Raw genomic sequence first — 21556 nt, 5'->3', positions numbered from 1 at the left:
CATAAATGTGTTCCTCTGAGACAGGCAAGAAGGGGTAAGATAAAGGAACCTTGGATGATGAGATCGGAGGAGCTTCTCTTCAAAAGAAAGAAGGCAGCTTACGTAAGATGGAGGAAGCAAGGATCTTGCTCAGCTCTACAGGATTACAGGCAGGCAAGGAAGGAGCTCAAAAATGGTCGGAGGAGAGCCAGGAGGGGGCACGAAAAAGGCTTGGCAGGAAGGATTAGGAAGAATCCAAAGGCATTTTACACATATGTGAGGAATAAGAGGATGATCAAAGAAAGAGTAGGGCCGATCAGGGATAGCATAGGGAACTTGTGTATAGAGTCTGAGGAGGTAGGGGAAGCCCTAAGTGAGTTTTTTGCTTCTGTCTTTACTGAAGAAAAGGACCTTGTAGTGAATGAAACCATTGAGCAGCAGGTGTGCATGCTGGAACGGATAGAGATTGAGGAAGCTGATGTGCTGAAAATTTTGACCAATATTAAGATTGACAAGTCGCCAGGGCCAGACCAGATTTGTCCTCGGCTGCTTTGGGAAACGAGAAATGTGATTGCTTCGCCGCTTGCAAAGATCTTTGCATCCTCGCTCTCCACCGGAGTCGTACTTGAGGACTGGAGGGAGGCAAATGTAATTCCTCTCTTCAAGAAAGGAAATAGGGAAATCCCTGGCAATTAAAGACCAGTCAGTCTCACGTCTGTCATCTGCAAGGTGTTAGAAAGGATTCTGAGGGATAGGATTTATGACCACTGAAAGAGCATGGCTTGATTAAATGCAGTCAGCACGGCTTTGTGAGGGGCAGGTCATGCCTCACAAATCTTATTGAGTTCTTTGAGGATGTTACTAGACAAGTTGATTAGGGTCGAGTGGCAGATGTGGTGTATGTGGACTTCAGCAAGGCATTTGATAAGGTTCCCCATGATAGGCTCGTTCAGAAGGTCAGGAGGAATGGGATACAGGGAAATTTAGCTGTCTGGATACAGAATTGGCTGGTCGACAGAAGACAGCGAGTGGTAATGAAAGGAAAGTATTCTGCCTGGAAGTCAGTGGTTAGCGGTGTTCCACAGGGCTCTGTTCTTGGGCCTCTACTCTTTGTAATTTTTATTAATGACTTGGATGAGGAGATTGAAGGATGGGTTAGCAAGTTTGCAGATGGCACAAAGGTTGGAGGTGTCGTTGACAGTATAGAGGACTGTTGTAGGCTGCAGCGTGACATTGACAGGATGCAGAGATGGGCTGAGAGGTGGCAGATGGAGTTCAACCTGGATAAATGAGAGGTGATGCATTTTGGAAGGTCAAACTTGAAAGTTGAGTACAGGATTAAAGACAGGATTCTTGGTAGTGTGGAGGAACAGCGGGATCTTGGTGTGCAGGTACATAGACCCCTTAAAATTGCCACCCAAGTGGACAGGGTGTTAAGAAAGTATATGGTATTTTGGTTTTCATTAATAGGGGGATTGAGTTTAAGAGCTGTGAGATCTTGTTGCAGCTCTATAACACTTTGGTTAGACCGTATTTGGAATACTGTGTCCAGTTCTGGTCGCCCTATTATAGGAAAGATGTGGATGTTTTGGAGAGGGTTCAGAGGAGGTTTACCAGGATGCTGCCTGGAATGGAGGGCTTATCTTACGAAAAAAGGTTGACTGAGCTTGGATTTTTTCATTGGAAAAAAGAAGGAAGAGAGGGGACCTAATTGAGGTGTACAAGATAATGAGAGGCATAAATAGAGTTGATAGCCAGAGACTTTTTCACAGGGCAGAAATTGTTAACACGAGGGGTCATAGTTTTAAGTAGTTTGGCGGAAAGTATAGAGGGGATGTCAGAGGCGGGTTCTTTACGCAGAGAGTTGTGGGAGCATGGAATGCATTGCCAGCAGCAGTTGGGAAAGCAAGATCATTGGGGATATTTATGAGACTGCTGGACATGCATATGGTCACAGAAATTTGAGAGTTCGTACATTAGGTTTACTTTACATGAGGATCAATGGTCAGCACAACATCGTGGGCTGAAGGGCTTTTCTGTGCTGTACTGTTCTATGTCCTATGACCCGGTTCAAATCCCACCATAGCAGATGGTGGAATTTGAATTCAACAAAAAAACTGGAATCAAGAGTCTAATGGCCATTGTCAAATGTTGGAAAAGCTAATCTGGTAAACAAATGTCCTTCAGGAAGAAAATTATCATCCTTGCCTAGTCTGACATACCTGTGACTCCAGACCTACAGGAATGTAGTTGGTTCTTAACTGCCATCAGGTTTGGGCAACAAATGAAGACCTACCCAGCTACACCTTCATCCCATGAACAATGTTTTAAAAAGTCCTTTATTCTCTCATTTCTTTCTGGAACATACTTCCAATTTTCAATATAGTTCAGTATAAATTCAGAAATATTCTTGGAGTTAGCATTATAGACATTAAATTGAATTTAGATGAGAAAAGATGGAAGGAAGCTGAGTCAGCATTAGTACCAGCATGAACTGTCTGAATCAAATGGCCTATTTTTGTGCTAAATATTCTGCAAAATCCTAATTAATATGTTTTCCCTAGCCTCCACCCCTATAAAAAATATATTTTTAATATTCCAGTATGAAAAGCACTGATACATTTCCTGGTCTCACCTTCAAACTAATTTGACTAGTTCACCTATGAGAGGTGAATTTCAAATCTCTGCCATCGGTGTCACTTGCACTGCAATGACCAACTTCAAAGTCCTTACCTGACCTGTTAGCAAATAATTTAAAGTAAAAACCTGATGCAAGAACTGGTCTGCAATAGTGTACTGTAAATCATTGGCTTTGTGAACAAATAAAAACGCTGCTGTACTTCTAAAATTTTATCATAGGGATAACATAAAAAAACCCAATAGTTTGAGTACATCAATTCATTCTTGGAGTTGTTGTAGAAGTGGTAATTCTCATGAAGTCAATAGGTCAGTGTTGGTTCATGTATAAAACTTCAAAGATTAAAGAAAGTATCAAGCAATGCTCAAGGAAGTACTTAGTCCTTTTTAAACATTTTCAGGAATCATTTTCACCTTGACAAGAACACACTGAAAAAATTATACTCATTATTAAACAGATGGAGTTCTGTAGGAATTTTGGCTATTGGCAGAATTTGAATTCATAGAACGTAGAACAGCACAGCACAGGCGCTTCAGCCCTCGATGTTGTGCTGACCTTTTATCCTACTCTAAGATCAGACTAATCTACAAACCCTTCATTTTAAGGTCTTCTATGTGCCTATCCAAGAATTGCTTCAATGTCCCTAATGCACCTGACTACTACCATTGCTGGCAGTGCATTCCAAGTACCAACCACTCTGTCTAAATAACCAACCTCTTACATCTCTGCTAAACCTTCCTCCAAGCACCTCAAAATTCTGCCCCCTCATAACAGATATTTCTGCCCTGGGAAAAAGTTTCTGGCCATCCAATCTATCTATGCCGTTCAACATCTTGTACACCTCTATCAAGTCACCTCTCATCCTCCTTCACTCCAATGAGAAAAAACCCTTGCTCTCTCAACCTCTCTTCATAAGATATGCCCTCTATTCCAGGAAGCATCCTAATAAGTCTCCTCTGCACCTCTCTAAAGTTTCCACATTTTGCTTATAATGAGGTGACCAGAACGGAACATAATGTTCGAAGTGTGGTTTAACTAGGGTTCTACAGAGCTGCAGCATATCCTCACAGCTCTTAAACTCAATCTCCCTGCAAATGAAAGCCAACACACCATATGCCTTCTTAACAACACTATTAATTGGGGTGGCAACTCAGAGGGATCGCTGGACATGGACTCCAAGGTCCCGGTGTTCCTCCACACTGTCAAGAATCTTGCTTTTAACCTTGTATTCTGCATTAAAATTCGACCTTCCAAAGTGAATCACTTCATACCTTTTCAGGTTGAACTCCATCTGCCAATTATCAGCCCAGTTCTGCATCCTGTTAATGTCCGTTGCAACCTACAGTAGCCCTCCACACTATCCACAACTCCACCAAACTTTGTGTCACTGCCAAACTTATGAACCCACCCTTCCACTTCCTCATCCAAGTCATTTATAAAAATCACAAAAAGCAAAGATCCCAGAACAGATCTATACGAACACCACTGGTCACCAAACTCCAGTCTGAATACCTTCCATCTACCACCACCCTCTGTCTTCTGTGCTCCAGCCAATTCTGTATCCAGACAGCCAGATTTCCCTGTATCCCATGCCTCCTTATTTTCTGATTGAGGAACCTTATTCCTTCTTTTTATTAATATTTCTGAAAGTCTGCACAAGCTGAAGTTAGTTAGAACAGGCAGAAGTTTATATACTCATATCAATGTGACTGCATCAGAATTGCTATAACATTTACCTTACACTATTGTTAAATAATTCAATGTTGTACTGCAAATGCATGTAGACAGTGTGGACAGCATAAGCAATAAGGAGATCATCGGGACCTTGGATTCATGGCACGCTATAGTTGACCCCACTATGCTATACACACTCTCTCATACACACAAGCACACCTACACACACGTTTACATACTACATTCTCATACACATGCTCTCTCAGACACACACACCCCCCAGCCACAACCCTTCTCACAACTTATACTGTTACACTCACGCACACTCTGCCAAGCACGCACACACTCACTCATTCCCTCTCTCTCTTTCTCTTATGCATGCACACACACACATGTCCATGGGGTGAATTTGCATTTGCAGAATTGTAATTGCAGATACATTCTATCTTGTTCAAAAAGCATACAAACTGCAGGCAGTCAATCCATGTCACATTTTATAAATTTCTACTTTGGAAATAGAACCAATCTGGCTCAACATTGGGATACAGACAGACTCTAACCTCACACCTTTAATGCATTGTCTGAGCTGCAACATCACATTTTTAAAATAAAACCTTAAGTTATCTCAAGAATGCGACTTGAAAGAAGATCTGAACTGAAATCTGCAATCCATTCTAAAAGATAAAAGACTTAATAGCAATCTAGGTTTGGTCAAGATATCGTATCAGTTGCATGACACTGATCTTTTGCTACAAATTCTGTGTCTTATGATCCTGCTCCACAACTATCTAGTGGATGAGCAGCGGTCTGAAAGTTAGTACTTCCAAATCAACCTGTTGGACTATAACCTGGTGTCGTGAGAGTTTTAGATTTGTCCACCCCAGTCCAACACCGGCACTTCCACATCATGGATATTATAGCAGTTAGTTTTCACTAAAGAAACGTTTTCAAACTGAATTGTAGATTCCCTAATTCTGAAAAGACAAGATGCTAATAGTTGTACCGTATCAACACTGTTTTCACTGCTTTTCAATATTTTCTTCCAAATTCTCACAGGATGCCCTTGACTTATGCCCTTCTTGTGACTTATAAGATTTAAAAAAATGCCCAGTAGTTTAACACTATGTTTTACATTATTTTTCCAAATGACTTTTTGACATGCATTGGACTTATGCATAAGTCTATACAGTTCTTCAATAACCCAGATAACAGTGAATCTTCAGCATCCTTACAACATCATGATCCTCTGCTGATTGCAGCTTGGAACAGTTTCCCTACACAGTTCAGTAAAACTCCCTGTGGACCAACTGAGTGCATTTTGCACACAGTAACTGTGGGTTTAAGTGCTAACAATGTATTTGAAGCATTAAATAAGAACAGATGAAGAGCAAAGACGCTTGACTCAGATTGTAATAGCAGCAGCCAAAACAAAAGTAACAAGGTGCAATAGTATCTTCTAAAAAAAATTAAAGGTCTTTTGTTTATACAATACGAAATCAGCCCGGGGTCCATTCAAATTCAATTATCAATTGATATACAATTTTCTGCAAATTTCCTCTGTGTTTTTAATTTGTTCTCTCATGGGATGTGGATATCACTAGCAAGACCAGCATTCCTAATTCCCTTTGAACTGAATGACTTGCTACACCATTTCAGAGGACAATTAAGATTTAGCTGTGGAATTGGAGTTGCATGTACACCTGACCAAGGAGGCAGAAAGCAGGTGGAAGGCAAATTTCCCTCCTTAAGGGACCATAGTGAACCAGATAGGTTTTTGATAGTGTCATGGTTACCATTATCAATATCCTTAGAGCAGATAAGACTAAAGGAGGAGCTGATTGAGGAGTATAAAATTATGAGGGGCACAGGCAAGATAGATAGGGAGAAAGCTTTTTCTCTTTTTGAGAGGTTAATAAGCAAGGTGGCACTGTTTCAAAGTAAGGAACAGGAGGTTTAAGAAGGGATTTGAGGTAGAATTGTTTCACCCAGAGAGTGGCAGATATCTGGAACTTATGCCTAAAAGGGTGGTAGAGGAGGGAATGCTTAAACCATTTGAGAAGTATTTAGATGAGTACTTGAAACTCCATAGCATACAAAGCAACAGGCCAAGTACTGGATTTTTGATGGATGTTTGATGATGGGTGTCAACTCAATGGGCTGAAGGACCTCCTCCTATGCTATAAAAACTCGAGAACATTAATGGACTAGTTTCTGATTCCAGATTTCAATAAATGATTTTAAATTCTGTGTGGCTAGAGCATTAACCTAGGTCTCTGGATTACTGGTCCAGTGACATTACATTTGTAGTGCCTTAGCTATAAGTTATTTCAGTTGTTGGAGCTGCACAGCAAAATATTCAAGTCAAAAAAAAAGTAATGAGAAGAACGACAATTTTTCAAACATTTGTCTCCCACAACCCTATTTCAGTGGCGAGGTTTATGGCTAACTGTAGCACAACACCAGGATGCACAGAATCAGATTGCTGGATCCAAATGCACATCACCTGAAACTTAGAACAGGAGCTCAGGTCATGAAAATATGGACAACGGTTGACCTACTCTGTTCACAAAATAAATTTTGTGTCACTTAATCAACTGACTCAAGATTTCACTCCTCAATCCTTGCAACTGGTAAAATACTTTACTGCTCCTTTTGTCCTCTGGGTTCTGAGTTCCTTTCCTCTTGATTCCCAGAACAGTTAGCCACCACTCACCAACACTACACTGTCAGTGGAGGTTCAAGGGTTGAGAGGAAGAAACAAATATGAGACCATGAATCTGAGTTGAGAAATATAGTTAATGAAACAGAATTCGATTGGTGTCATGGAGACCATTAGTGCATGCAACATAAACCTCATATGCGCAAAAGGTTGGGGAATGGGGAGGAGCAATGAGATCTGGGTTTCATTGTACACCATCGCTGAAATTAAGGATACAGGTGCAGCACATGGTGAAGAAGGCAAATGATATACCGTACTTCACAGTGAGAGGATTTGAGTACAAGTACAGGAATGTCTTGCTGCAAATGTATAGGGCCTTGAAAGACCACACCTGTGTGCTGTGTTGGTATCCTTTTCTGAGAAGGATGTTCTAGTGATTGAGGGAGTGCAAAGAATATTTCCCACACTGATCCCGGAGATGGCAGGGCTTGCAATAGGAAGATAAAAAAAATTGGATCGGTTAGGACAATCTTCACGGCAGTTTAGATAAGAAAGAGGGACTCTCATCGAAATCTATAAAATTCTAACAGGACAAGTCTGGTAAATGCGGGAATGATATTCCTGATTACCAGGGAGTGCAGGACCAGGGTTTACAGTCTAACTTTAAGGTTAGGCCATTCCGGACTGATGAGAAACCTCCTCACCAGAGTGGAATTCTCTGTCACAGAAAGTGACTGAGGACATTTCAAGAAGGAGTTTGATATAGTTCTTTGGACTAAAGGGATCAAAGGGTATGGAGAAAAAGCAGGAACAAGGTACTGAGTTGGATGCTCAGTCATGATCCTATTGACAACAGAGCATGCTTAAAAGGGCCGAATGGGCTACGCCTGCTTCTATTTTACTTCTGTTTTTCTGTGTTTTCAGATGGTTCTAGACTGCCATGCATTGGGAAGAAATGCCCAATGTTCTTAAGCATGATACATTTACCATTGCAATAAGTAGGGGACAAGGTTTAGATTTTAGTTCTGTGTTTTTCACAGATCATCATACAATCACTAGAAGAATAAGCTTCTTCAGAGTGAACAGCAAAAATAGTCTTTAGAATGTCCTATCTACTTTTAGATGCAGTCTTTTAACAATAGTATAAGTTATGTTGTTTATTTTTCATATATTCATGGGATGAGGGTGCCACGGCCAAGATCAGCAATTATTGCCAATCCCTAATTGCTTCTGAAAAATTGACCATGTGTCACCTTCTTTGACCACTGCAGTACACCTTGCACAGGTACACTTACAGAGTTGTTAAGGTAAGTGTTCCAGGATAGTGATCCAGTAGCAGGAAAGGAATGTTAATACATTTCGAAGTCAGGATGCAACAGAACTTGGAGGGGATCTTGCATGTAGTAGTATTTCTATTGTTCTTCTATGGGTTAATAGTTTTAGGTTGGAAGGTGAGGACTCTATGACTCTACAAGTCTTTGTTACAGTGCAATTTGCAAAGATACATCCTCATAACACTGTGTGCTGGTAGTGGACAGTGTGAATATACAAGGAGCTGAATGGACACCCAGTCAAATTGGCTGCTTCTTCCTGGTTGACAGAAACATACTTAGAACTGGAGTCATCCAGACTAGTGGGGAATAATCCACTACACTCCTGACATGTACCATGCAAATGATGGACAACATCTAGGAATGCAGGAGGTTATCAATTTATCACAGACCTACCAGCCTCTGATATCTCCTTGGGAGGTACAGCAGTTTTGTGACTAGCTCATTTAAGTTTCCAGAAAATAAAAACCTCGAGAATGTGAAAACCAAAAGAACTGCTGATACTGAAAATCAGAAACAAAAACAGAAATTGTTGGAAAAGCTCTGGCAGTATCTGTGAAGGGAAATCAGTTAACGTTTCAGGTCCAGTGATCCTTCTTCTGAACTGACATTAGCTAGGAAAATGTTGGTTTAAACGCAGAAGTTCAGGTGGGGGGGAAAGGATGTAAGGGGCAAACTAAGGGGCATAAATTAAGATAGAGCCCAAAGAGAGAGAAGAACAGTTGGACAGACAAAGAAGTGGATAACAGTCAGCCTAGTAATGGAAACTGTTAGCAGCTAACAATGGGTTATGTGTGATAGTAGACCACATGCTAACAAGGCCTGGTGTGTGGGGGTTGGGGTAAGAACATGGGGGAAGTTGAAGCTCAAAAGTTGTTGAACTCAATAATGAGTTCAAAAGGCTGTATAGTTTCCAAGTGGAAAGTTGGGTGCTGTTCTTCCAGCTTATGCTGAGCTTCTCTGGAGCACTGCAGCAAGTCTGAGACAGGTCGGGGAACAAGGTGGTGGGTTGAAGTAGCAAGGAACTGGAAGCTGTGTAAAATAAACTTGTCTCTCACATCCTGCTTAAGCTCCCCCCCTTTAGCCTTAATCCTATGTCCCCGAGCAATTGACATTTCTGTCTTGGGAAAAAGACTCCGACTATCCATTCTATCCATGCCTCCCATAATTTTATAGACTTCTCAGGTAAACCCCCACCACCTCCACCATCCTTCGACATTCAAGTGAAAACAAATCAAGATTGTCCAATCTCTCCTCATAGCCAATAACCTTCAAACACTGCAACATCCTGGTGAACCATTTCTGTATCCTCTCTAAAGCCTCCACATCTTCTGGTAGTGTGGCGACCAGAACTGCACATAACATTCCAAATGTGACCTAACTAACATTCTATACAGCTGCAACATGACCAGTTAATTTTTATATTCTATCCCCCAACTGGTGAAGGCAAGCATGCAATATGCCTCCTTGATCACCTTACCCACTGATGCTACTAAGGTCATTCTGTCATTTACAATATACTTGCCTCTTGCATTATGTCTTCCAAAATGCATCGTCTCACATTTGTCTAAATTAAATTCCCTCTGCCATTTCTCTGCCCAAGTCTCCAGCCTTGCTATGTTCTGCTGTATCCTCTGGCAATCCTCCTCACTATCTGCAGCTACCTCTATCTTTGTGTTGGCCCAGAAATTTACGAATCAAATTTATTTCTATACTTCTTTTCCAGCCCTGCTTCATGGTTTCCCTCTCAGCTCCCTGAACTCTATCTGCAGGACTTCATCCTTCTTTCTACCTTTATTATTGGTACGGGATATGGAGCACACCTGCTGTATGTTTGTCCTTCTCCCTCAAAATGATCTGCTCAGTGAGATCCTTGACCCTGGCACCAGGGAGGCAATGCACAATCCTGGATTCATTCTATGCCAGAGAAATGGCATTCTGTCTGCCTGTTGCATTCCCCATATTCCTCATGCCTCCTGTACAACTGAATCACATATGGAATCTTGGAACCGATCCTGATGCTGTCAACACTCCTCAGTTGATTTTTTACTCTCATCAGTATTTTAAGCTAAATGCAGCTGAAGCACTCAGGGGATTTATGCCTAGTCTGCATCAACTGTCAGGCAGACATCCACTGCCTCTACATCCTCAAGCTGCAGGTTAACTATGTCGGGAAACATGCTATCTAATAAACTCACAGCTTTACAGGTGGTCAACTTCCAAAATCTTTGATTCATACTCCTCCAGCTGACAATACTTCTAAGTAGACAGGCAAAAGGCTAAAAAAACACAGCAAGCCAGGCAGCACCAGGTAGTGGACAAGTCGACGTTTTGGATGTAATTCTTCTTCAGGACTGGGGGTGGGTGTAGGGGGAGATTCAGATAAAGGGGGTGGTGGGGACACGGTGGTGAAGTGGGGATAGGTGAACGACCTGGTTGGTCAATGGGAGGAATGAATCCGGTAGGTGGCTGGAAAGTGTGGAAGGGAGGGGGAGGGGCTGGGAAGAGAGTCAGGGGATGGGAAGAGAGATTATTTGAAATTGGAGAACTCAGTGTTGAGTCCTCTAGTCTGTAGGTTGCCCAGGTGGAAGATGAGATGCTGTTCCTCCAATTTGCAGTTTGGTTCGTTGTGACAATGGAAGAGGCCGAGGATGGTCATGTCAGAAAGGGAGTGGGAAGGGGAATTAAAATGGGCGGTGAGGGTGGTGGTAGAGGGTTATTTTTCAGACTGGAGGCCTGTAACCAGTGAAGTACCACAAGGATCGGTACTGGGTCCTCTACTTTTTGTCATTTACATAAATGATTTGGATGCGAGCATAAGAGGTACAGTTAGTACGTTTGCAGATGACACCAAAATTGGAGGTGTAGTGGACAGTGAAGAGGGTTACCTTAGATTACAACTGGATCTGGACCAGCTGGGCCAATGGGCTAAGAAGTGGTAGATGGAGTTTAATTCAGATAAATGTGAGGTGCTGCATTTTGGGAAAGCAAATCTTAGCAGGACTTATACACTTAATGGCAAGGTCCTAGGGAGTGTTGCTGTACAAAGAGACCTTGGAGTGCAGGTTCATAGCTCCTTGAAAGTGGAGTCACAGGTAGATAGGATAGTGAATAAGGCGTTTGGTATGCTTTCCTTTATTGGTCAGAGTATTGAATACAGGAGTTGGGAGGGCATATTGCGGCTGTACAGGACATTGGTTAGGCCACTGTTGGAATATTGCATGCAATTCTGGTCTCCTTCCTATCGGAAAGATATTGGTGTGAAACTTCAAAGGGTTCAGAAAAGATTTACAAGGATGTCGCCAGGGTTGGAGGATTTGAGCTACAGGGAGAGGCTGAACAGGCTGGGGCTGTTTTCCCTGGAGCATCGGAGGCTGAGGGGTGATCTTATAGAGGTTTACAAAATTATGAGGGGCATGGATAGGATAAATAGACAAAGTCTTTTCCCTGAGGTCAGGGAATCCAGAACTAGAGGGCATAGATTTAGGGTGAGAGGGGAAAGATATAAGAAAGACCTAAGGGGCAACCTTTTCACGCAGAGGGTGGTACATGTATGGAATGAGCTGCCAAAGAATGTGGGGAAGACTGGTACAATTGCAACATTTAAGAGGCATTTGGATGGGTATATGAATAGGAAGGGTTTGGAGGGATATGGGCCAGGAGCTGGCAGGTGTGACTAGATTGGGTTGGGATATCTGGTCGGCATGGACAGGTTGGATCGAAGGGTCTGTTTCCATGCTCTACATCTCTTTCTCTATGACACTAAATTAAGTGAAAAGCTACACTGGTCCCAAGTGACTTATTGTGCTATGATGTCACTTTAGGACAGGCCACCATTACTCTAGTTAATCTTGCATCAGATGATTTAATTCAACGAAGATTAGGACCTTTATTGTGACTATGGAAATGAGTACATATATCCAGCAAGCAATTATTTAGGTTAAAATGACATCTCTATTGAATATTGTATTCTGTACACAATTATTCCACATATTTCAGAATCAAGTAAAAGAATCCTAGTGGAACAGCAAATCCAGTATGTTAACCAGTCAGGTATTATACAAGTACTGGTCCTATCTGCAAGAGGAACCAGATTTAAATTAAACTTCAAATCTGTCAAGTACTGCTTTGCTTCTAACAAAAGAGATAGATGATATTGGCACATGTTCTCCATAGTTACATACCATATACAAACTTTGGAATGGTAACACAAAAAAAAGAGTTTGCCTGCTGTGCAACACGGTCTTCAAAAAAAGAGTTCGTAATGTTTACGATATAATCTGAACCATCAAAGCCTTCAAAAAAATTGAACAAACTAGAGCAGATTAGGACAATTTGTAGTCACTAACGCAACATTTAATCTCGCATTATCTTCATTGGATGAAACAAATTTATGATTTATTTTTGTAACATTTGGTAAAAGACCACATGACAATTCATTGGCAAAGTGCTGAAGTAATTCACACCACTACAATCAAAGGAAGATCTTAAAATGAATAAACATCAAAGACTATTGTAAGCTTCAAAATAACCACATTGTAGAGTTAGTTAGCACTATAAATTATCACATTGCTCCTGGCTTCCATTTTTCTCTAGGGCTTTACACTTAGAATCATCAAACAAACTTCACTTATTGCTCATTGTGTAATAAGGGTGGGTGGGTAACTTCTATAAATTCTATTTTTTGTTTTAACTTGGATTTTTGAACTAGTAACATAGCATTAGGGGCTGTGTGTCTGAAGAGGTTTAATGATGGACTTCTAAGTATTTTTGTAGCCAAGGTGATTTCTTTCACAACAGTTTGAGAGAGATAGCCTCCAAGAACAAATGGGTTTTGGATTCCTGGAAACAATTACAAGCAAACAAAGCATTAGACTTTCTGATGGAAGATTTTGGATGCACCTTTTTTAAAGCTTGGGGTAAACACCAAACAGCCTGGATGTTTCAATTTTAGTTTCAGTTTGGGGCAGTTCTGCAGAAGTCTCGGCTGAAGTTGTATGCGTAAAGCAGCTGCTTCTGAGAAAAGGCGAAGATTTGATCAGATCACCTCAAAACAAGTAACTTAGCAATGCTTCCAAACCAGAAGTATTTGGATAAAACCCAAAAGAGCTCGTTGAAGCTGAATGAATGCTCCAGAAAGAAGTAATCTGACCCTCCAGTCTGGAAGTTGTAGTCACAGTTAAATTAAGCCTACAGAGGTAAAGAGAAAGACATTCATTCTGGTGAGAGCACTGTAAAAGGTATTTTTGGAAAAATTAGTATTTTTGGAATCTGTGAAGCGTTGTCTTTGGGATTAATGGGATTATGTTTTTATTGTGCTTCAAAATCTTTAAATTTGTTTAATTTATTCTATTTCTCTTAATTTATTTTGCATAACAAACTTCTGTTTCATCATTGTCTGCAATATTGGATGCTTACGTTCCAGTGAGACACCACTTTGTTAAAACCAACAAAATCAAATCTATCATACCAGATGTCATTCTAAGATCTGACTTATCCAATAACAACATTAGCTGGGAAACATCATGAGGCAGTTTATTAAAAAGTCATTGTAATCCTGCATTTTTCTAAAAAAAAATCTGAGTAAGTTTAGCAATTCTCACCGTTAGAATATGTAGGCAATAATATATAGGTTTTAAAACATTTAATATTAAAACACAAAATGTTACTTACGGATATGTCTGGGAAAGCTGTTTTGCAATTTCATGTGCTATCGGATCTCTGTCCAAGACAAACACTGAGATGTCAGAAGCTTGGGAAAGGATCATTTCTGTGTGGCCTCCAGCCCCAAAAGTCATATCTAAAAATACCTGGAAACAATGGCAAATGATGTCAAATAAATTTGAGTAAGAAAATATTCCACTGAAGCAATACTCCAAACACACTACTTTCCCAACACATTGTAAACACAAAGCATTCTCCAGTTGAAAATAAATCTATTTGTTTAGGTGAACATTCTATTCGTGAGCAGATGGAAGCTTTTTACACAAGTGGGCACCAATGGGCTTCACTTCATCTCTAAATTAGTAAACAGATCCTTCAAACAGTGAAAGGCATCTTTTCTCCATTCTAAGTGTAGCAAAGTGAGTAAAATATTAATTAATGTCTTGTTGAGAAGCAATTTGGGATTTCCACAAATCCACAACGGAACATCCGTTTTTGGCCAGCGATGCAAGAACCTACCTCTATTGGTTATGCTGATTTCTAGATTAATCTGAAATAAAGAATCAACTGACTTGCTTTTTTCCCTTATACCAGAAGGGTTCAGTACATGCGGGACCTCAAATATATCAACATTAGATCCACAGTAACACAAGATTGCTCATCTCAAGGCAAGCTTTCTCATTCATTTCAGTTGAGTATAGGAACAGGAGTAGGCCATTTAGCCCGCTGAGCCAGTTCTGCCATGGATGATCTGTTGCCTAACTCTGTAGACCTATCTTTGGGCCACATTCCTTAATACTTTTACATTAAAAAAATGTCAGATTTAAAACTAACAACTGGTTGAGCATCAACTGCCTTTTGTGAAAGACAGTCCCAAATTTCTATCAACCTCTGTGTGTAGAAATGCTTCCAAACATCTTCCACGAATGATCTGGCTCTAATTTGTAAACTATGGCCAGTGGCTCTACAATCACTAAACAGTGGAAATAGTTTATCTTTAGATTCCGTTATTTCCTGTTAACATCTTGAAGACTTTCATAGCCAACACTTCTATGGACGTTAAGTCCGTAAAGCCTCCTTCCATTTACTTCAGGGAAATTATGGAAGGCCAATGATCGCTGGTCCAATTAGTGATAGCCACATTCCATGATGAATGATTTTTTTTAAAAAAGGACATTTTGAAATGTTTACTAATCTGCAGGAAGATCGATGACTCTTCTTAGTTTGCATCAAAGTAGATCAGAAGTAGAATGTGACACTACAGCTGAGTGTCAGAAGGTAAATTTTTGACCAAATTTAAATCACATCCAATGTATATTGACTTAAAATTGCCCTTCCCGAGGGGGTGATCTCATAAAAGCCTACAAAATTCTAACAGGACTAAGCCAGAGTAAATGCAGGAAGGATGTTCCCACTAACTAGGGAGCCCAGGACCAAGAATCACCCAGTGGCTCACTGGTTAGCACTGCTGCCTCACAGCCCTAGGGACCCGGGTTCAATTCCTACCTCGGCTACTATCTGTGTGGAGTTTGCACATTCACTCAGTGTCTGTGTGGGTTTCCTCCAGGTGCTCCAGTTTCTTCCCACGATCCAAACACGTGCAGGTCAGGTGAATTGGCCATGCTAAACCGCCCATAGTGTTAGTCAGGGTAAATGAAGAGTAGGGGAATGAGTTACTCTTTGGAAGATCGGTGTGGACTTATTGGGCCAAATGGCCTGTTTCCACACTGTAGGGAATCTAATCTAATTTACTAAGGATATGAGGATAGGCCATTTAGGACTGGGGTGAGCAGAGACTGATGACCCTGTGGAATTTCCCTGCTCAGAAAATGCTTGATGCCAAAAGATTGAACATTTTCAAGAAGGAGTTAGAAGTAGTTCTGAGAGCTAACGGGGTCAGTGGTTGCGCAGAAGAGGCAGGTACTGGATAATCAGCCATGATCATTTGGAATGGCAAAGCAGGGTTGAAGGTCTGAATAGCCTACTCTTGCTCCTACTTTCTACGTTTCTAAGCGAATCACTCCATACAGTGAAGGGTTTGGGTATGTGCAACGGGAGAGGAGTTGTGAAATTGGATAAAGGAGTAAAAGTTCAAAAACAAAAGAAATCCAGTTTTTTTTCATGTATACTTCCAACACAGTAACCAATCACAAAATATTGCAGTTAAAGACGGCATCTTCCTCCACAATAAAAATTAGTCATAAAAGACTCATTCAAAAAGCTTCAGCATAAACAACTTAGCACACCCACTGCTGTTTAGTTTTTTGAATCAGCAAGAGGTCAAGCAAGAGTATATACAAGAAAAACTTGTCAAAAAATGACTTCAAGTTTTTTTAAAAATTCATTCACAGGATGTGGACGTCATTGGCTAGGCCAGGATTTATTGCCCATCCCTAATTGTTAAGAGTCTTTACTGTGGATCTGGAATCACATGTAAACCAGACCAGGTAAGGATGGCAGTTTCCTTCCCTAAAGGACATCAGTGAACCAGATAGGTTTCTCATCCAATGATTGGCAATGGTTTCATGGTCACTATTAGACTTTAATTCCAGATTTTTAAAATTGAATTCAATTAAAATTCATCTTCCTTGACTGGGTTCAAACCCAGGTCCTTAGAGCATTACCTGGGTCTCTAGATTAATAGTTTAGCAACTTCATCACGAGACCATTGCCTCCCCAAAATGAGACTGCTAAAATCACTTCGAAAATTAGTAATTCAGGGGATCATCTACATTGAAAATTTTAAAATGATCTAACAAAATAAATGTCATACAGTGTGATTTGTATTCTCCCCATTCAGAATCTTGACCTGGAAACCAGAGGAGTGACTCCAACAAAAACTGTTGGTTATTCTTATTCATTCACAGAATGTGGGCTCACAGTCATTGCTATACATAAGTACCCTTCACTAGGGTTATGGTGAGCTCCCTCAATATAATTGAATGGTTTGCTAGGTGAGTTCAGAAGGCAGTTAAGAATAAACCACATTGCTGGGGAAATGGAGCCAGACAGCAAAATACTTTCTCCAAAAGGCATTAACAAACCAAATGGATTTCAACAATAATCTGGCAATTTCATGGACACCATCATGGAAGCCAGGTTTTAATTCCAGACTGATGTAATTAACTGTATTTAAATTCCATAGTGCATTGTTGGGATTTGAGTTTAATACCAAATAAGAACCTATTATTACATGTTTTTATTATGTAAAATAACTGCTATCTCTTTCTATGAAATCTAGTAAATGGCAGAAGATTTCACTGATCTTCATTCTGGGCTTATCTTGCTTTCTACCTTGACTATTAGCTCCTTCTCGCAATAAATATCAGTTGCATGAAAATTGTCCAGATAAATCAGAACCTAATCTTAAGTTATCTTTATAAAGCACATTTAATGTAGAAAAAAAAACTTCGCAAAGATGCTTCATTATGACCAAGGAAAAGTGTCAGAGGTACTTAATCACTTAATTTCGTAAAACAGTTAATTTGATTTTCCACATCCACCTGGAAGCATAATGTATTTTCAATACAAATAAACACAGTTATTATTTCAGAATAGTTCAGTCAATAGTCAGAAAGTAATTTTACCACCTACACAATTCCGATCAATTACCTTTTAAACAGCTTTACTCGTCACAACAGAATTTCATTAAATGCATGTGCTTTCTTCCAAGAGCAAGGTAATTCTATTTTATATGAAAACTCTTACATAATATTTATTCACCACAATCTCACAAAGGAATTTATTGCACAAGAGTGACAAATTTCTAGAATCTGATACTGCTGAAAAAATATTTTTTAAATGTGAGTCTTGTTTCTAGCATATTCAAGAGATTCACAACCCTTTTGATTGAAGAAATTTCTCCTGATCTTACTCCTAATTCATCAGCCCCTTATTCTAAGTTTATGCCTGACATGTTAGGTTCCTTGTTCAATGGAAACAATCTTGCAGCACGTACCATCAAGCCAATTCAGAAACCTGCAATGAAATCACCTCTCATTCTTCTAAACCCCAGGGAATATAAGCCATAATTACTCTTATTGTAGGAAAAGCCCCTTATTTCAAAGACAATTTAGTGAACTGTGATCAACCACCTCCACTGAAAGCCCTTTCCTCCTCAAATCCACTGTCAATATCTCAGCCGTGGTATTTTGCATGGTCCTTTGACTCCTGTTTGGCAGTTGAGTTTTTTGAGGAAGTGACAAACATAATCGATGATGGTAAGGCAGTGGATGGTGTCTACATGGACTTTACTAAAGCATTTGACAAGGTACCTCATGGTAGGCTAGTCCAGAAGATCAAATCACATGGAATCCATGGTGAATAGGCAAATTGGATACAAAAGTTGCTTGACCATAGAAGACAAAGGGCAGTTTGGAGAGTCATTTTGCTAACTAGAAATCTGTGTTCCACAAGGATCAGTGCTGGGACCTCTGTTGTTTATATATATAATTATGTATATAAATGATTTAGATGAAAACATAGGTGATCTGATTGGTAAGTTTGCACATGACACAAAAATTGGAAAGTCATGAATAATAAGGAAGAATATCAAAGAATGCAGCAAAATATAGATTAGCTGGAAAATTGGGCAGAGAAATGGCAGATGGACTTTAATCCAGACATGTTTGAAGTGATGTATTTGGGAGATCAAATGCAAAAAGAAAGTATGCTATGAATAGCAGGACCCTGAGGAGCTTAGACATACAGAGGGATCTTGGGATTCAAGCCCTTAGCTCTCTGAAAGTGACAACACAAGTAGATAACGTGGTAAAGGAGACGTACGGCATGTATATCTTATCGGTCAGGGCACTGAATAGAAAAGTTCACAAGTCATGTTGCAACTGTATAAGACTTTGATCAGGCCATATTTGGAGTATTGTGCACCATTCTGGTTGCTGTAATATAGGAATAATGTGGAAGCTTTGGAGAGCAGAAGAGGTTTACCAGCATTTTGCCTGGATTGGAGTATATTAATTTTAAGGAGAGGTTGGACAAACTTGGATTGTTTCTGCCAGAGCTTTGGAAGCTGATGGGCAACCTAATAGAACTATATAAAATTATGTGAGACATGGCAAGGTAGATAGCCAGAGTCTCTTTTTCAGGGTGGAAATGTCAAATAGGTTTAAGATGTGCAAGGCAAGTTTTCTTGCACAGAGGGCAGTAGGTGCCTGGAACACACTGCCAGAGGAGATGGTAAAAGCAGATATGATAGATAAGTTTGAGAGGCATTTAGACAGAAAATGGAGGGATGCAGACCAAGTGCAGGCAAACGGGATTAGTTTAGAACAGCATCATGGTCAGCACAGACATGCTCGGCCAATGGGCCTGTTCCTTAGTACTGCTTTATATTCTAAAGGGAAATTATGTTCAACCAATTTACTGGAGTTCTTTGAAGGATGAATACACATTGTTAAAAAGGGACCACTGTGTTGCATTTGGATTTCCAGAATGAATTTGACATGGTGCCACATAAATGGTTACTGGATAGAAAATTGGCTGACTGACAGAAAACAGAATGCGTACATCAATGGGTCTTTTTCACATTGGCAGGATGCAATAAGTGGAGTCCCAGGGTAGTCTGTGTTGGGGCCTCAACTTTTTGTATATTATATCAATGACTTAACTGAGGGGAACGAAGGCAATGGTGAATACATTTGCAGATGACACTAAGATAGGTAGGAAACTGTGTTGTGAAGAGGACAAAAGGAGGTTACACACCAATACAAATAGGTTGAAGAATGAAATTGGGCCGAAGAAAAAAAATGTGGGAAAATGTGCTGAATTTCACATTTGAATGAAAAAGCAGAATATTATCTAAAATGAGAATAACTGCAGAATTCCAAGTTGCAGAGTTATCTCGGTGTTTTAGCGCACATCACAAAAAATTAACAGCAAAAAAATGTACCTACAACAAGCAATCAAAAAGTTAACATGTGCCGACAGCAAGCAATCAAGGCGGCTAATGGAATGCTATTCTTTATGAGGGGGATTAAACAAAAATGTAAATATCAAAAACAGAAATTTCTATAAAAGAAATTTCTATAAAAGTTCAGCAGGTCTGGCAGCATCCATGGAGAGAACTCGGAGTTAACATTTTGGGTCCCTTGCTCATTACTGATGGCTGCTTTTTCTAGCTCTGAAGGGTCACCGGACCCAAAACATTAACTCTAATTTCTCTTCACAGATGCTGCCAGACCTGCTGACTTTTCCAGCAACTTCTATTTTTGTTTCTGATTCACAGCATCTGCAGTTCTTTTAGTTTTTATTTAATATTTTTAAGAAAGTGGTTGGTAGATTTTCTTTTGTTCGACAAAAGAATCCAAGAATATTGGGATGAAATGGGAATGTGGAATTTGAAACACGAACACATCTTATTGAATGGCTGAGCAGGTATGCAGATCCAAATGGCTTACCTCAGTTCTTAATTTGTATGTTCGTGTGCATTCTTCTGCCAGGTTTAAATTACAGAAGTTCAAAAACTACAAACTTTCATCTCTAACATACAGCATTCGTCTGCCCCCACCTTACCCATTTGATCCATACTTTTATCTCATTTTGCCTCAAACATTTCAATGCTCACCTGACTGCTGCCTGATTTCCACTCTTCTGAACTCTCAACCAGTCCCACTAACTTTCAATGCTCAGTTGAAAGGTTAAAATGCATCACAATGAAAAAATATAGGTCTAAAGGTTTCTTTTAAAACATACACTGGAATGACTGTGCAGCAACTTAAGGTGTGGTCAAAAGCAACAAATAGCTCATGAACAATGAACAAAATTTAGAGAAAACATTGTTCACATCACTCCCACTCTTGTTCATCTACATTTGTCCCAATTTCACAGCTGTTAATGTAAAGTTCTCACATTCATTTTAATTCCTATCATTGCTGTCCCTCCTTATGCATGTAATATTCTCCAGCATTCCTACAAACCCTCTTACTTCCAAATTCTTCAGTCCTCTGACTCAGGTTCCCTTTATCTCACCAGCGGTGATTATGCTGATAGTTGTCTCAGCTGCATTCTGAAATTGCTTCCTGAAATCTGTCTATTTTCATTCCTCTCTATAGTTAAGACCATACTTAAATACAACTTCATTAATAAAAGTATTTTTTTCTCCCTCCTTCTGATATCTCCTTCATAGCTTGGCTTGGTGTATTTTTTGGTAATGCCTCTGTGAATGTCTTGGGATTATTTTTGCTATACTAAAGATGTTACTTGAATGCAAGTTCTTATTGATACAATTATCAATGCCTAGCACATGCATGGAAACTAAATCAAGTATAGTAATTCAACAGGCAACAGAATTCAGGTGAAGGAGCTGCAAGATATGATATAAAGCCTCAACAGAGTCTCCGTTACCAGAATTGTCTAACTGCAACTTGACATACTTACATTAAAACTACAGATTATTTAACAATTCTTATTTATAAACTAAAGTTTTAACACCATTGTTACAGCAAATTATTATTTTCAATATCTGTAATTCTTGAAAAGGCAAATCTGGATTTCAGAAACATCTGACAGCATATGATTCATGGAATATGCCAAGGATGAGAGTTTAGCTTTAATTAAGCAACTGAAGCATGAAGATATCAATTACAATAAATG

The 21556-nt window shown here is 39.8% G+C and overlaps 1 protein-coding gene across 2 annotated transcripts in view; it reads right to left on the bottom strand.

Moving 5' to 3' along the window:
• The window catches only part of mettl15 (methyltransferase 15, mitochondrial 12S rRNA N4-cytidine), a 142695-nt gene that overhangs the window by 61348 nt on the left and 59791 nt on the right, over positions 1 to 21556 (bottom strand). For both annotated transcript variants that reach the window (XM_072592719.1, XM_072592720.1), the window contains one exon: positions 13955 to 14091. In XM_072592719.1, coding sequence (XP_072448820.1) covers positions 13955 to 14091 — 137 coding nt within the window. The remainder of the gene's footprint in view (positions 1 to 13954; positions 14092 to 21556) is intronic.

Source organism: Chiloscyllium punctatum, chromosome 22 (genome assembly GCF_047496795.1).
Source record: "Chiloscyllium punctatum isolate Juve2018m chromosome 22, sChiPun1.3, whole genome shotgun sequence".
NCBI classification, from domain to species: domain Eukaryota; kingdom Metazoa; phylum Chordata; class Chondrichthyes; order Orectolobiformes; family Hemiscylliidae; genus Chiloscyllium; species Chiloscyllium punctatum.
Note: the sequence above shows the minus strand (reverse complement) of the source record. Positions and strands in the feature narration are given on the sequence as shown.